We start from the raw sequence: 16,284 nt of genomic DNA on the forward strand, positions 1-16,284 counted from the left end.
CCTGGGCAGTAACATTACTTGGGAACTTCCTGGAAATTCAAATTCTTAGGCCCCACAGCCAATGCATTGAATTGGTAATTCTGGGGGTGGGGCCCAGAATTCCATGTTTTATAAACCGTCTTGGTGATTTTCATGCATACTAAAGTCTGAGAACCACTTTCTTTGGAAGAACAACTAAACCACACCAATCAAAGGAGAATCTACTTCTGAGAAGGGAAGAGAAAGATGTGCCTCCTTAAGAACACATTTCAGAGTATTAGAGTTCTCCCTAGAACTCTCATGTAGCATAAACTTACTTCTCATGTAGCATAAACTCATTTCTTCTTCTGCAGAGGGGATATAGGACTTTCTGTTACTATGAGCAAATATACAACTTTTCCTGGGACCATTAGACATCAAGTACTCTTCTATTTTCTCCTTGGGCTAAATAATCCTAGTTCCTTTCACCTTTATTTATAACCACTTATCACTTAAAACTCTTCATCATCCTTCTCAAACTCCAGAAAAAAGTAAAACCTCATTTTACCATTCAGGTGGATTAAAACACATTTTCTGTCATTGAACCATAGAAAATAATGCCACAAAACCTAGGTTTCTATTCTACCTACATTTTAAAGTAGAAGATGTACTTCTAAAAAAGAAATCAAATTTTAGGTCCATCATTTCAAGATATTCTGATGCCTCCCCCTCACTCTATTCTTTCTAAAAAAAAAAAAAAAAAAAAAAAAAAGTTTTAGTTCATTGTAAGGTCACTAAGTATTTCACATATATTACATTAAACATTCTGATCCTCATTTGCCCTATTAAATAAGAATTGACCAGATGGATATTCCTCTGACTCCCTCTCTGAGCAGGTTTTAGTTAATTAAAAATGATTATTTTTACTACGTATTTTATATATTGGCCAGATGTTACCTGTGGTCATTTCTGGAAAGGATCATTTGGTGGTGGTTATAAAATATATATTTTCCTTTGGGAAGCAAGCCTCTTGAGCACGATCAGGAAAACAAATGTAGAAATTGATTTCACCTCATACCTTTTTCTTAGTGCCAAAATGGGCATAATGTTTCATTTCCTTTGAAAGTATGATCTATGCAAATTCTTTCTTCTATCTCCACTCTGGCCCTATTTATGTTGGGTCAAAAAATTATCAGGTTAGTAGAAGAAAAATTAATATTGGTTTCTGTCTGTACTGGAAGTGTAAGTTATTTTTTCCAAAGAAACTGATTTGGTTTCTATAGATTTGGTTTATGTAAGACATCTATATATGGCATAGCAAACTGTTCTGCTCCATCAGGACAGAGACTGTTAGATCTCTGTGTATAGAAGATGGGACTTTCAGATAGTATTTCCAACAGTTCTGGATTTTCTACAGGTCTCCTTAGAAGCTATTTTTCATGCAAACTCATTTGCCTAAATTTCCCGTTAGTGCTGAAATAATCTAGAATGAGGCAGAGATACTGTAATTATGAGATTGTTTTGTGATTGCACTAGTCATTTTCTCCCCATTTGTAGACAAACCAGAATCAAAACAAGCCCCTCTCTTTTTTGTCCTTAAAAAATAATAATAAACACAATAAAGCAACATTCAACTGTTTGTTTTTTTTTTCAACTTTCTTTTTTAGAAAAAATTTCAGTGCTTGAGGTCACCCAAAGTTCAGAAAGCCTACTGGATGAAATTTACCACACCATCATTTGGGCTAAATGTAGATGGCTGGTCTTCTCAAAAACACCATTTAGAAGATTATTAAGAGTCAAAAGTGAGTCTTTTTAAAGTCTGAATTTCACACACTGACAAAATATGTTAGGTGTGGCAGGGTGTATAAACAAGAAAGAAACTTTCAATTCCAATGCCCTGGCTATGTTTTATAAAATATTTCATGGCACAATATGGACCTAAGGGGGCACCTGGGGGCTCAGTCAGTTGAGTGTCTGACTCTTGATTTCAGCTCCTATCAAGATCCAAGGGTCATGGGATCCAGCCCGCCCTGGGCATGGACTTTCTTTCTCTCCCTCTCTCTCTCTCTCTTTCTCTTTCTTTCTCTCTCTCTCTCTCTCTCTCTCTCTCTCTCTCTCTCTCTCTCCCCCTCTGCTCCTCTCTACAACTTACAAGTTCTCTCTCTCAAAAAAAAAAAAAAAAGAATAAGAACTGAAATAAATAACAACAATATGGACTGAAGGTCTAGTCTCAGCTCTGACTTTCTACATGGTCTTACTTAATAAGTGACTCCCCCACATTGTTTCTTTTCTTACATAAAAAATGACAGAAATACATATTCTCTAAAGTCTCTTGAAGCCAATAGATTATATGATTCGTTGTTTAAAAAGTAACTTTAAGGCCTAATATGGTTTACTGAACAACTGGGACAATTAGGGTGGGGGGTGTTTTATTAACTTAGAGGCTTTAAACACAAGACCTGGCCCTCACTTCCTGATTGTTACAAAGCATCTGCTACCTATGTTCTGAAGTACACAAATCTGCTCGTAGTAAATCACAGTCACCTCGAAAATGACCTCTTCCTCTTATGTTTTCATAGCAATCAACATTTACTAGGGTCTTCGCATTAAAGTCATCTGTGTTACATTTGATTTCAAGAGCCAGGTAAGGGGCAGACATTCCTGATGAAGAGTCTGATAGTCCTTGGAATAAATTGTCCCCCAAAATATTAGATTATGAACCTTTAGATCAGGCCATGCTCATCAGCCTCTAATAGGTTTGAGGGACTCACAGTCTTAATTTCCTATGTGAATCTATAATTGTCCGCAGGGGTCAATTTCAGTGGACGCCTCATATAAATTACAATTGAAGATAATGATGCCTGTTCACTTGATCAACTAAAATGACCAGCTGGGTTTAATGGGAGGAAAACAGAAACCCCCGTGAAATTGGAATAGCTTCAAAGGTGATAGAATGTAATTATTTTTCTGCAAAGTTTCTTCTCTAAAGGTGACTGGCCATTGTGCTGTGGGCACCTGGGCTGGTATGTTATGAAGGTGGATATGGTATTCAGAGCAACCAACTGTATCCAAAGGCGTAAGTTAAGAGTTAGCTTTCTGCTAAGACAAGGGGGAAAGCGATTTCTTCTCCGTTCTTATTTTAGTCATTTCATTTACAGTTGGAGAGGTGCCGTGGGGACTTGCCTAATTGATTCCCGAGAGGCAAATTCTAATTTAGATTGCTCCAAAAGTGTTTTCTCTTTATAGCCATAAAACATTTTCTAGAATTTGTTGTAATTACCCTCAGGGTAATATAATTTTAGGTCTGAAAGAACCTTGATGTCACCTGCCCAACCCCTTTCTTTTATAGATGAAGAAGCTGAGGTCCAGAGATGTGAACTGACTGAACCAAGGTCATAGAGCTAGAAAGAGGAAGAGGCTGGCTAGAATTCAGCAATGGGATGAAACCAAGACGGATGCCCAGTGTGGGGTTTCCCACTTACGAGTAGCTGGAGACTCGTTCAGGGAGGATAAAAGATTCTCTCTATGAAAATCCCCATTTAAGAAGACTTAGGCACTATAATTCGGTAGAGGTGCCAGCAAGCAAAAATGGCAGAGATGGAAACCTGGAAGAGACAAAGAGCAAAGGACCGAGTAGACCACAAGGTAGATAACCATCCCCAGAGTGGACAGTGAGCTCTGTGTGTGCTGAGGGACAGCGATACATGGCGTGACTGCACAGACTCAGGAGCCAGACTGTCTGTCCGGGCTTGATTCCTGACTCTGCTCATTTTGAGCTCTGTGATCTCTGACAAGTTGCTTAAGCTCTCTGTGCCTCAGTCCCTCATCTGTATAAAAGGATGATAATATCAGTTCTGTTTTAGGGATTAAATAAGGATTAAATACATTGATCTATGTAAAGAGCTTAGCACATATTAAATGCTACGTTAGTGTTTGCTGCTTTTTCTCCAATCACGATGCCAGAAAATCTTAAAAGTTTCAGAATATATACATAAGTTGTACTCACTAATAATGTTACTAAGGTGCTTTATGATATAAATATACAAAGGCTCTACTAGAGACATTCACAAAGTCATTGATAAAACCTTTTTGTATGTTTAACGGATTACTTGTTCAGTATGTACTATTAGAATTTATAGTTCCTTTCCAAAACAATAAACTACAGAGATTTTTTAAAAAGGCAATAGCCATAATGTCATATAACAATGACAGACGTTTCGTTAGCAAAACAATTAATAAAACAGCATATCTGTTGTAAAAATTAAAGACAGATTTTCATGGCAGGAAATTAGTGTCAAGTCAGTGATTCCTGGAGTCATTAGAGTACGGCTGGCAGCTCTGGAATGCTCCATTTTCTTTCGCTAAAGCACATTTCTTGGGCAGTTTAGCATTTTTTTTTTCCCCTTAGAATTTAATGTCATCAAAGTTGTCATTAATATTTTACTTAGAATTTTTTAAGAGGAAATCTTCACAAAATTAACAATGCAGATCATTAAGTAATTAGAGCCATTTCAGATGTGCCTGAAAAGAATACCACGTATGGATTAGTTGTTTTTTCCTTTTATTTTTTGAATTAAATTCAGTGAAAGCTTGAAGGGAAAAAAAAAAAACCATCAGTTACCTATTCGTTCCCTCATATTTTAACTAAATAATTTTAGCAGTTATGTAGAAAAACACATTTTAAACATCGTTGTAAAGAACTTTTCTGGAATCGGTCTGATTTAGGACATAGGAAGATCGTGATAGGCTGCATATCTTCCAGTCACATGATGGTAAATCTGTGAGGAAAATCAGAATTCAGTTAATTAATAATGATTATATAGCATATATATCAGTTAATATTTACACTTTTAAATAATAATTAATAATTTAATTGATGTTTCATTATAAAGCCCTATATTATCATGCACTTCAGCAGACTCTGCAGTCAGCCTACTTCAGGTGGAGTTTTGCTTGGAAGAAAACAGAACTTTGGGTACGATGAGGTAAATCCGATGAATTCTTATCTCTAGTTCTCATACCCCAGTAGGGGTTATTCATTTCTTTCTCAAAAACACACTTGCCAATTTGTGCCAAGGACAACGGATTATTACTCACCTGCCTCTCGATGTCAGAAAGCAGAGTACTGGCACCTATTCGAAAGAGTTCTGGCGTCAGCCATTCGTCTCCTAGCTCTTCTTTTATGAGAGAGAGCCAGGCAAGGGAATCCTTTGCACTGCGGATGCCTCCTGCTGGTTTAAAGCCGATCTAAAAGGGAAGGTGGGAAAGAGAACAATGTTTGTTCCTGGAGTACTTTAAAAACTGGTACTGCATTAATACAAGGTCTCGATTCTCTTTCTCTCTTTCTCTCCTTCTCTTTTTTAAAGTCTATTTCACTTTACCCAGCAAAAGAGCTTAGATCACTGGCTCACGCCCATTCACAGTACAAAATGACTTCTCTAAGATTAATGGAAAGAATGTCACTGCTTCTGAGGAGACACTAATGAGCGTTAATAACCCTCATTAACATTGCACTTATTGGAAAGTCATAAACCTCAACCATCTAAACTATAGCTGTGAACTGGGGATAAACAAGAGAGGTGTTAATAAACAAGGAAAACAGATATCACAAAAGCCCATTCATTCTGCATTTCTACCAGTGAGCCTGGCTAGTCACCTTTCAGCCTTTCATCCTGAGGTGCAAAAGACACACACATGTATTCAAAATAAGAAGAGGGAATCAGTGAGGCCACACTAACCAAACTGGCAGCATTCAGGAAGGGGTGTTGACAGTTGTTTTCATCAATGTAACTGCAGGGACTTTCTTCTAAGTTGTAAGTAGAAAGAGTTATATAAAGCAGCCAGACCACTTAAATAAGTGCAGCAGAAAAAGACAGTGTAGCAACTCTTCACAGTTCAGTAGTCTTTGAAGGTGAACATAAAACAGCACAAGTCAGCCAGTATCTGATGTTTACAAATGATGTCCCCAAATCCATTAGAAATGGATAAATGTGTTCTATAAACAGTAAAACCTGCTTATCTGGATTTACTGGTCTCCAGAACTTGAATCCAGTAGTGTAGAGTATCTATAGATGGGAACAATCAAGAAAACACTCTATAGCCAAGTACTAAAGCTCAGGCATTTAAACACTAAGAGCTGTTGATTCGATAGGTAGCACCAACACGGGGTTAACTGCTAAAAGAATGCTAGAGAAGGGAGATGATAAATGCAAGGTCCCATAATTTACCCAAACTAGAAGCCTCAGAGTTAACCTAGACTCCGCCATTTTCCTCACCACACCAAACCCAATCAATCAATGGTCAAGTCCTATGAATCTTCTCTCCTTAACTTCCATATCTACCACACACACTTCCTCTCTGTTTTCACTTCTGCCGTATTAGTTTAGACCCTCATTCATTCTCATATGGAATATCGGTCGGTCTCCTTACTGGTTTCCCTGCCTCAGGCACACATGGCCACATGACTAAGCAGCAGCTATACACTGACCCTAACCGTATCTGTCTATTCCTCTGGAGCCCAACTGGCTCTGAAAGAGTGCAGGGACATGAGGCGAGAGGGGGAGATAAATAGGATGAGATTATTTCTTGAGAAGAAGCCCCCAAAATCAATTAGCTTATATTAGCATACATGTTAATCATAGGAGCATTTTTGTCAATTAGGCAGTGCTGCATATAGATTTTTCCATATAGTTCAGTTGTGTCAGCAAGTCTGTTTGGCAATGTTTCTAAAGAGAGGTTCTAGCATAAGTTTATCCTTTTTTTTTAAGGGAGAGAATATGGAAAACATAAATCTGCAATGAAATCAGTTATGAAATATTAAACCTCTGCTGCTCAGAGTGACACTAATCATGGTCTGGAAGACGGCCCATCACATTTTAAAACTCCCCTTAAATCAATGATGTAGAAAGTTTACAGTCTAACGGCTGCCCAGGCAACTTGTCAACAACCTGAAAGGATGCACCTGATTTGTAGACAGAGACACAGATCCTCACCGTGTGAAATCAAACGTGATTATAATGACTCTGATTTGACTTGTATCGGCCCACTGTTGATAAAACTGGGGTGAACTTTGGTTGTTAGCTGAGGAAAGGGTCAATACAAGTAAAAGGAAAGTACTGGAAGACAGTGAAGAGTCCCTTCTACTGTACACTGACCTAGGATATTGAGCACTTAAAACTTTTACTGAAATCCTTTGCTTGTTGTCTAAGAGATCTCCTGGGAAGGGACTTGTTCATTTTGTATCCCTGTTAACATAGGTTAACATGGCACATAGTTAACCACTCAATCAATGTTTGTTGAGAACACAACAGGATTGGGTCTCTAATGGTGAGTTTTAATCCTGACTCTGGAGTTTATGAGACACACAGATGCCTGAGGATTACTCCTGATCCAGAAGTGCTAGAGATGAGGGCCCAGGCATCGAACATCTTATTTTGTTGTACTTTGGCACAAAATAGGAACTACTGGTCTAAATGAATAGTAGTGGTCTCAGGTGGGAGGACCAAAGAGAGAGTTCTCTTTTTTAGAGCTAAACATTTTTTTTTTTTTTAATTTGGATCAATGCAGAAAGGCTACCAAGTACAGGTTACTCAAAGTGAGTCAACTATCATAAGTAAGGTCACAGTAGACAGCATTCCTATACTTTTTTAAGATATGAAGTTATTCTGAAGGAGAAAATTCTGGAAGAAGTTCATTTCCTCTGAAACCCAGAACATTCTGAAAAGGGGCTCCAGTTCCAAAATGAACTGAAGGTACAGTGACATATACAGTCATCACATCCAGTTGGCACAGGATTAAAGGTCTTTTTTGGGGGGGGTTTCCATTCAGCAGTAATCCAGAGATCAGCTTTTAAAGATGTCTTCTGAGGAAGGGACAGTCTCATTACAAAACAAAACAAAAGAAAACAAAACAACCTTTCTCTCCAGTGATATTAAAAAAAAAAAAAATCCTTTGAGATAATTTGCAGCTAAACAAGCAACTTGAAGCTAAAAGGAAAATCCAAACTCATTTTAAAAAAACACCTCATATGCATTTTTCTTTTTAACTTCCTATGTTTCAAAAAAATATGTATTATTTTTCGAAAAGCTGACAAAAGCTAGCACATACCCTCCTCAGCTTAACAGTCTTCCAAAGAGCACATCCAACTGCCATAAAACGCAAAAATGGATATTTAATTCAAGAGCTATATAACGTCTAGCTACCTTTTCCCTGCTGTTTCACAGCATTTCATTATTTTGTTTAATAAGTTCATCTCCTCGAGAATTTTCTCTTCACCTCATATTATTAAAAGTAATAAGTTTTTCTGGACCGGGGGTTTCCCAACAGAAAAACCAATTTATGTGTGTCCTTCAATAATGACAGGAAAAGATTATTTCCCATTATATTGCATACTTTTCATATCACCACCACAGCTTATCATTCAATAAATGTTACTCTGCAATTCTTTCCATTCCTCAAGGAAGTTTAATTTCTGCATTAACCTGTTTTCGCTGGCCAACGCCTTACCAGAAAGCCTCTGTGTTGCAGCAGAATTAGTTCGTTAAAGAACCCATTTAGGAATCTCTTGTCAGTGATAAAATTGTCTTCAGTTAATAAAAGGACATAAAGTGAGTTTACATCTTGATCACACATACTTACTCCCACACTCACACTCACTTTCTGCTAATCGCACATTTTTCTCCATGAATGTGTTCTTTTGTAATGAAAGGTAAATTAAACATTTATCTTAATAAAGGTAACTCATTCACACCTTCTGCATATAAAGACAGTTTTTGTGGCTGTAACTAGTATTATAAATAACATTATCTTTACTCCGAAGAAAGATTTGCTGGCAATAATATACCTTGTTTCCAGTTTTCCAGAAGAAATCTCTAATGGCCCGTAGCATTACTATAGCTACCGGGAAAGTGGCATTTACTGCTTCTTTTCCAGTAGAGGTCTTAATAAAATCTGATCCTAAAACAAAAGGAAAAAAAAAAAAACCTCCATGTTAATTAAAATTTTATTTTTTACACATCTTAGTCAGCGGAAGAAATGAGTTGTGTAAATTTTTTTCCTGAGGAACACAACTTTATTTTTCATTAGCTATCTGAAAAATTAAAAAGAAAATCCCTCTTTAAAATAATTCTATCCATACTTTCCACCCTTCCCCCCCTTACTAGAAGATGCATAGAATTATGTACCGAATGCATTCTGATTCCTAGGGCCCTTGCCTCCATCTTTCCATATCATCAATTAAAATCAAGTTGGTTTATTTAATGCATAACTAAGATGAATAAAAACAATTTTATGCCCTGTGCTTAATATCATTCATCACAACACTTTACTACAAAACTGCAGTGCCCACTCATTTTCCCCTCATTTTCTTATGCTCGACAGAAAGTACTCAGTACGGCTCTGACCACGCAAGAAGAATCACCACTAGCTTATTTGTACCGCGCTGTTCAGTAATGAAAGCTGTGTATCTTCCAACGAGATTAGGAATTTCACGAAAGACATCAACTATTTCATAACCTACAAATACTTTAAACAACTTTCTGTCTCTCAAATGCATCCTAAACCTATTGATGTAGTTTAACAGAATAGCACAGGAGACAAAGAAATGATAATAACAGTTAAGATTCGCTGTGTGTTATGCACTATTCTTTATTCTAGGTGCTTTACAAGTAATAACTCAGTCATTCCTCACCACACCTGCATAAGTTAAGTACTAATATGATCCCCATTTTAAAGGACAAAATTGAGATACAGAAAGGTTAAAATGGGGCTCCTGGGTGGCTTAGTTGGTTGAGCATCTGACTTCGGCTCAGGTCAAGATCTTAAGGTTCATGAATTCAAGCCCCATGTCGGGCTCTGTGTTGACAGCTCAGAACCTACAGCCTGCTTCAGATTCTGTGTCTCCCTCCCTCCCTGCCCCATCCCTTCTCGTGCTCTGTCTCTGTCTCTCAAAAAATAAAACGTTGAAAAACAATTTTTTTTAAAAAAAAGAAGAAGAAATGTTAAATAACCTGCTTGGGGTTACACAGTTAGTAAGGGGATGGGGTAGAATTCTAACCAAAAAAACACAGCTTAACCAATATTATAGTGTCTCCAAGAAACTTACCTAGGGTCACAAAGTCAGGTAGCCAAATAGGGATTCCATCTTTAATGTGATTATCTAACCTTGAAATACTCAACATGCCCACAGACCAGCAGCATGGGTACCATGGGGGTGCTTGCTAAAAATGCAGACTCTCAGATCCTCTACTAGATCAACTGAATCAGAATCTGAATATAAACAAGGTTCCTAGGGGATTCCTGTGCAAATTCATGGCTCTAGCCCACTGAGTCTGAGGGACCACAGGTAAGGCTAATGTCTGGGATTCTCCCAAGGTGCATCAAAGAAGTGGTCAATGGAAATGTTGGAAAGAAATGTTTAAAACTTTCCCCTTTAGTTTCAAATGGAAAGATACTTCCACAACTATTCTGTGGATGGAAAGGTTCAAATTGACACACCTTTGTAAACACACTGTGTGTGCGGCACAGTGGAAAATATAGCAACAAATAATTCAAGCCCTTGCCCTCAAAAGCATACATTCTAGGTGCAGGTGGAAATGAAACATAGATCCTGGGTAATTACTTGATAGGCTAGAAGTCAGAAGACCTGGTTTTACCTCCTGAACCATCTTGCCTATAAAATACGCCTGAAAATTCTTACTTGCTTCACAGTGTTCGTTATACAAGGAATTAAAAGAGACAATCTATATGAAAGCACTTTGAAAACTCTCAAGCATTATACAAATATAAATGAATCAAAGACTTAGGTAGGATTTCAATGTGTAAAAATGTGATAGAAATTTTGATTTATGAAAGCAGGTCATCAGAAGCCTTTTTTTTCCTGTGGGTCTACAGACCCACTGGAAGAAATGGAGATATATTTGTCATGCATGCATTTATCTAACGAATATTCACTAAGCGCTTACTATGTGCCAGACTCTGTTCTAGATGCGGAAGATAGACCACAAAACAAAACAATAAATTTCCTACCCTTGTAAGCAGATTTTCTAGAGGAGAAAGACAATAAACAAATGAATATATAACAAATGTCAGTGGAGGTAAGTGCTATGAAGAAAAAAGCAATGTAATGAGGCAGAGAGTGATGGAGTTGGGGAGAGGTAGCCATATTTAAATAGAGTTATCATAAAGGCATCGCTCAGGAGTGATATTCAAATACAGACTGAATGAAAGGTATCACTGAAAAGAACATCACAAGCAGGGAAACAGCAAGTGCAAAGAAAGGCCCTTAGGTAGGCATGAGCTGAGTTGATTAATAAATGAACAAATGAATAGGACTACAGAACCAACGTGTGGTCACTACCACACCAGAAAAAAGACAATCAAGGAGAAGAGATTAAAGACTCCAAAAAATAGATCTAAGAGGTGAGGGGAACATCCCCAAAGAATTCACAATGAGACCAAGACCAAGATGTGATTTCCTAAAGTGTGACATTGTCTTCTGATTCACTAGAAAGCTTTTGGGTACAACACTGGGTATCATGTAAATTCTTTCAAGCGTCTTAAAAGATTATTAAGATAAAAGTCCAAGGCCACATTTGGAGGCCTAAAAAAAGCTATGGTCACTTAAAAATCACACAATTTAAAGTTAACCAAAAAAGCCAAACTCCTTTGAAAGAGTCTGGAGGTAGGATAAGGGAGAAGACTCTCCTCCTAACATATTTGGGAGGAGCAGAGCAGAATACCTATCATGATAGCAACAAAAGTCCAGGAGTAGTAACAGTGGCCTACACATAGTGTCTGTCTCTCGTTCTTGGTTGTACGTTAAGCACATTTGAGGGCAGGTGCTATATCTTTCTATGCACTCTGTATCCCCAGAGAATGACACACAAGCAAGGCTCAATAAATGAATTTTGGATGGATGGATAGATGGAAGGAAGGAAGGAAGGAAGGAAGGAAGGAAGGAAGGAAGGAAGGAAGGAAGGATAGAGGGATGGAGGGATGGATGGAAGGATGGATGGATGGATGGATGGATGGATGGATCAAGTGGTAAATAGAAGGCCACAGCTACCAAGAAAAAGCAATCTACAATATTTCCTACCTTTAACTGACTAATGGGAAAGGAAAGACAGTTTTGAGTTTCATCCCAGTTCAGGTAACAAAACTGGACAGGTGACTCAGAAGAATACATTATTTTATTTATTTTTAAATGAATTTTAAATTTTAGAACAGATCTAAATCTACAGAAACATTGTAAAGCTAGTATAGAGAATCCCCATAAACCCTACACCCAGTTTCCCCTATTATTAAAAACTTTTATCCATATGGTACATTTGTTACAATTAATGAAGCAATATAGACATATTGCTATTAACCCAAATCCCTATTTTATTTAGATTTCCTTAGTTTTACTTAGAATCCAATTGCACCCAGGATAGTATGATGTGTACATCTGTCATATCTCCATGGTTTCCTCATGGCTGTGACAGTTTCTTGGACTTGCCTTGTTTTGATGACTGTTAACAGTTTTGAGGAGTACTGGTCAGGTATTTTGTAAAATGTCCCCCATTTGGGACTTGTCTGACATATCTCTCATTTTGATTAAACTGGGGTGATGGGTTTTTGGGGAGGAAGACCACAGAGGTAAAGTGCCATTCTCACAGTATCACATCAAGCGTACCTACCATTGACATGATTTACCACTGTTGATGTCGACTGCAAACACTTGGGAGGTAGGATTTGCCACTTTTGTCCGCTGCAAAGTCACTCTCTTTTCTCTACTTTCCATACTGTACCCCTTGGAAAGAAGCCCTTATGTGAATCCCACACTTGCATGGGAGACTTGTCTGCTCCCATGTACATATTTATGATCATTTCTAGCAGTACAGACTCGGAGATATTATACTTGGGTTTATAATCCAGTTCATTATTTTCTTGCTCAAATGGTTCTACCTTTGGCCACTGGGAGCTCTTTCAGTTGCTTCCTATATACCTTTGACACACCTCCACCATGGAGCATTTTTATTTTTTAAGCACTTACTCTGGTATTGCCAAATGCTCCAGGCTCATCTTTTATGTTTTCTGCCCCAGTCTGAGAATAAGCCCTAGTTACTTTTATTAGAGAATGGTATTAGACCCCAAATCTTGGTGCTAGGCATACTCACTGTTACTGCAGGGGCTTGTTTCTGGCTCTCTCAGCTGCCTAGCAAAGAAATATACATGTGTATACTAACCCACTTATATATACACATCTATTAATAATTCCATGTTTAACTATATTACACTAAATATGCATAATACTGAGGTCTCCAACTCAGACTCATCACCACATGGATCATTCTAGCCCCTTCCCCCTCTGGAAACTGCCATTTCAACAGTGAGGAACCTGGCACCTACCATCTGTCATTCATTTATTTAACCGCGCACATCCAGTATCCATGTGGAGCACTATCAGAATTGTTACCCACACCATGGGAAATAACTTTATCAACTACTCCACGGTGCTAATGTGCAGTTTCATTTGCCTTTAGCCTTACAGCCCACCCTCATTTATAGTGTTATGTGGGTCAGCACCTTTCTTCCCACCTCCTTTAGTAAGGCTGTTTCATACATGTGTAACATAGTCAGATTCTTTGCTCAGAGCCAGCATTCTATCCTGGAATCCTCTAATCTCCTAAATTATATATATATATATTTTTATCTGTATACATTAAGGGTCACATTTTGTGAAGCTTCTAGTGGTTCTGACAAACGTGCAGGGTCATGCATCAACCATTACAGTATCACACACAACACATTCACAACTCTGCTTCACATTTTCATCTTCCCCCACACGCACTGGCAACCACTGATCATAAACTATTGGAACAGTTTTGCCTTTTCCAGAATGTCATGTATTGGAATCATCCAGCCTTTCAGACTGGCTTTTTCACTTAGCAATATGCATTAATAAAATGTTTTAATGTTTACTTATTTTTGAGAGAGGGAGAGAGAGAGAGAGACAGAGACAGAGACAGAGAGAGTGAGGGAGGGGAAGAGAGAGAGGGAGACACAGAATCCAAAGCAGGTTCCAGGCTCTGAGCTGTCAGCACAGAGCCTGATGTGAGGCTTGAACCCACGAACTGTGTGATCATGACCTGAGCCACGTCAGACCCTCAACTGACTGAGCCACCCAGGTGCCCCAGCAATATGCATTTAAGATTCACTGGTGTCTTTTCATGGCTTGATAGTTCATTTCTTTTTATTGATAAATAATATTCCATTGTATTCATGTACCACAATTATATTAATCCACTCACTTATTAAAGGATATCTTGGTTGCTTCAGTTTTGGGCAATGATGAATAAAACTGCTACACACACTCATATGCAGGATTTTGTGTAGGCATAAATTTTCAAATAAGTTGGGCAAATACAGAGAGGGCAAATGCTAGATTACATGGTAAAACCACATTTTGCTTTGAAAGAAACCGCCAAATTATTTTTCAAAGTAGTTGTATCATTTTGCACTCCCAATAGCAGTGAATGAGAGTTCCTGATGCTCTATATCCTCACGAGCAATTAGTGTCATCAGTTTTTGAATTTTATCCAGTCTAATAGGTGCACATATAGATTACATACATATTTTTGTCGGATTATACCTAAGTATTCAATTTATGGATCGCTGTTATAAATGATAGGTTTTTTGAGTTTCAAATTCCAACTGTTCACATTGCTGGTGGATAGGAAAGCAATAGAGTTTTTATATTAACCTTGTACCATGAAGCCTTGGTAAACTCACTTAGTAGTTTCAAGAGTTTGTTAGCCTGGGGGGATTTTCTCCACAAATGATGCTGTCATCTGCAAACAAAGGCAGCTTTATATCGTTCTTCCTGTAAATTTTTTCTTGTGGTTGTCGTCACAAATTATAACAAACTTGGTATCTTAAAACAATAGAGATTTATTTTCTCGCAGTTCTGTATGGCAGAAGTGCAAAATCAAGTTGTCCGCAGGGCTGAACACCTTGTGGAGGCTCTAGGGCAAATCTGGTCCCGAACTCGCCCCGCTTCCTCTAGCTGCCAGCCAGCATTCCTTGGTTGCATCACTTTGACCTCTGCCTCCGTCTTCTCATGGCCTTCTTTTCTGGGTATAGACCTAATCATCCTCTACTTCTCTCTGATAATAACATTTGTGATGGTATTTAGGTCCCACTTGGATAATCCTGAATAATCACTTCATCTCCAGACTCTTAATCATGTCTGCAAAGGCTTTTTTGGTTTCCCCAAAAAAAGGTAATAGTCAGATTCTGGAGATGTGGTTATACCTCTAGGAGCCATTATTAGCCTACCACACCTCCCAATTTGTATTCATCTAATTTCCTTCTCTTATCTTCTTGCAGTAGGTAGGGCTTTCCAGTACAGTGTTGAATAGGAAGAGTGAGGGAGAACACTCTTGCCTTCTTCTTAGGGAGACCTTTGGGGATAGTGTCTAGTTGCTCATACATGTATTAGCTAAAGTTTGTTTGTAGATTTTCTTTACCAAGCTAAGAACATTCCCCACTATTCCTAGTTTGATGAGAGCTTTTATTATAAACAGATGTTAAAATCTGTCATATGCCTTATCTGTGATAATTGATATGACCATATGATGTTTCCTCTTTAGTGTATTGATACGGTCAATTACATTACACTGAACCAGGCTTGCATATCTGGAGTAAATCCCCCTGTGTCGTGGCATATAATTCTTTCTATACATTGTTGAGTTCATTTTACTAACATGTTGTTGAAAATTATTTTTTTGCATTATATTCAAGAGTGATACTGATTTATGGTTTTCCTTTCTTGCAATGTCTCTATCTGGTTTTGGTATTGGGGTAATGATGGTCTCACAAAGTGAGCATTCTCTCTTCTTCTATTTTCTGGAAGACATTGTAGAGAATTGATATTCTTTCTTCCTTAAATGTTTGGTAGAATTCATCAGTGAAACCATCTTTAGCCAGTGCTTTCCTTTTTGGAAGGGTTTAATTTTTCTTTAATAATTTATTATTAAATTATTAAATAATAAAATTATTTTATAATATTCTAGAATTAAAATAGTTTTATGACATAGCTTATAACATAGTTTATATAAATATATACTTACATATTTACTATTATATATAATATTTACAGAATAAATTAAAATTAAAATTACTTTTTTGATAGATACAGGCTTATTTGGGATTATTTCTCCTTGCAGGTATCAATCCAACTAAATCGATAATCACTTTATTTTTTAAATTTTTTTTTCAACGTTTTTTATTTATTTTTGGGACAGAGAGAGACAGAGCATGAACGGGGGAGGGGCAGAGGGAGAG

At 37.6% G+C, this 16,284-nt stretch overlaps 1 protein-coding gene across 1 annotated transcript in view; it reads right to left on the reverse strand.

Annotated features, from left to right (window-relative positions):
- Positions 1-4,575: 4,575 nt before the first annotated feature.
- Positions 4,576-16,284, reverse strand: part of DERA (deoxyribose-phosphate aldolase) — a 118,263-nt gene continuing 106,554 nt past the window's right edge. Inside the window, exons 7-9 of the mRNA XM_040488811.1 lie at positions 8,801-8,913; positions 5,056-5,205; positions 4,576-4,736 (exon numbers count right to left, since the gene is read on the reverse strand). Coding sequence (XP_040344745.1) covers positions 4,680-4,736; positions 5,056-5,205; positions 8,801-8,913 — 320 coding nt within the window. The 3' untranslated portion in view covers positions 4,576-4,679. The remainder of the gene's footprint in view (positions 4,737-5,055; positions 5,206-8,800; positions 8,914-16,284) is intronic.

Source organism: Herpailurus yagouaroundi, unplaced genomic scaffold (genome assembly GCF_014898765.1).
Source record: "Herpailurus yagouaroundi ecotype Mexico unplaced genomic scaffold, PumYag 166, whole genome shotgun sequence".
In the NCBI taxonomy this organism is placed as follows: domain Eukaryota; kingdom Metazoa; phylum Chordata; class Mammalia; order Carnivora; family Felidae; genus Herpailurus; species Herpailurus yagouaroundi.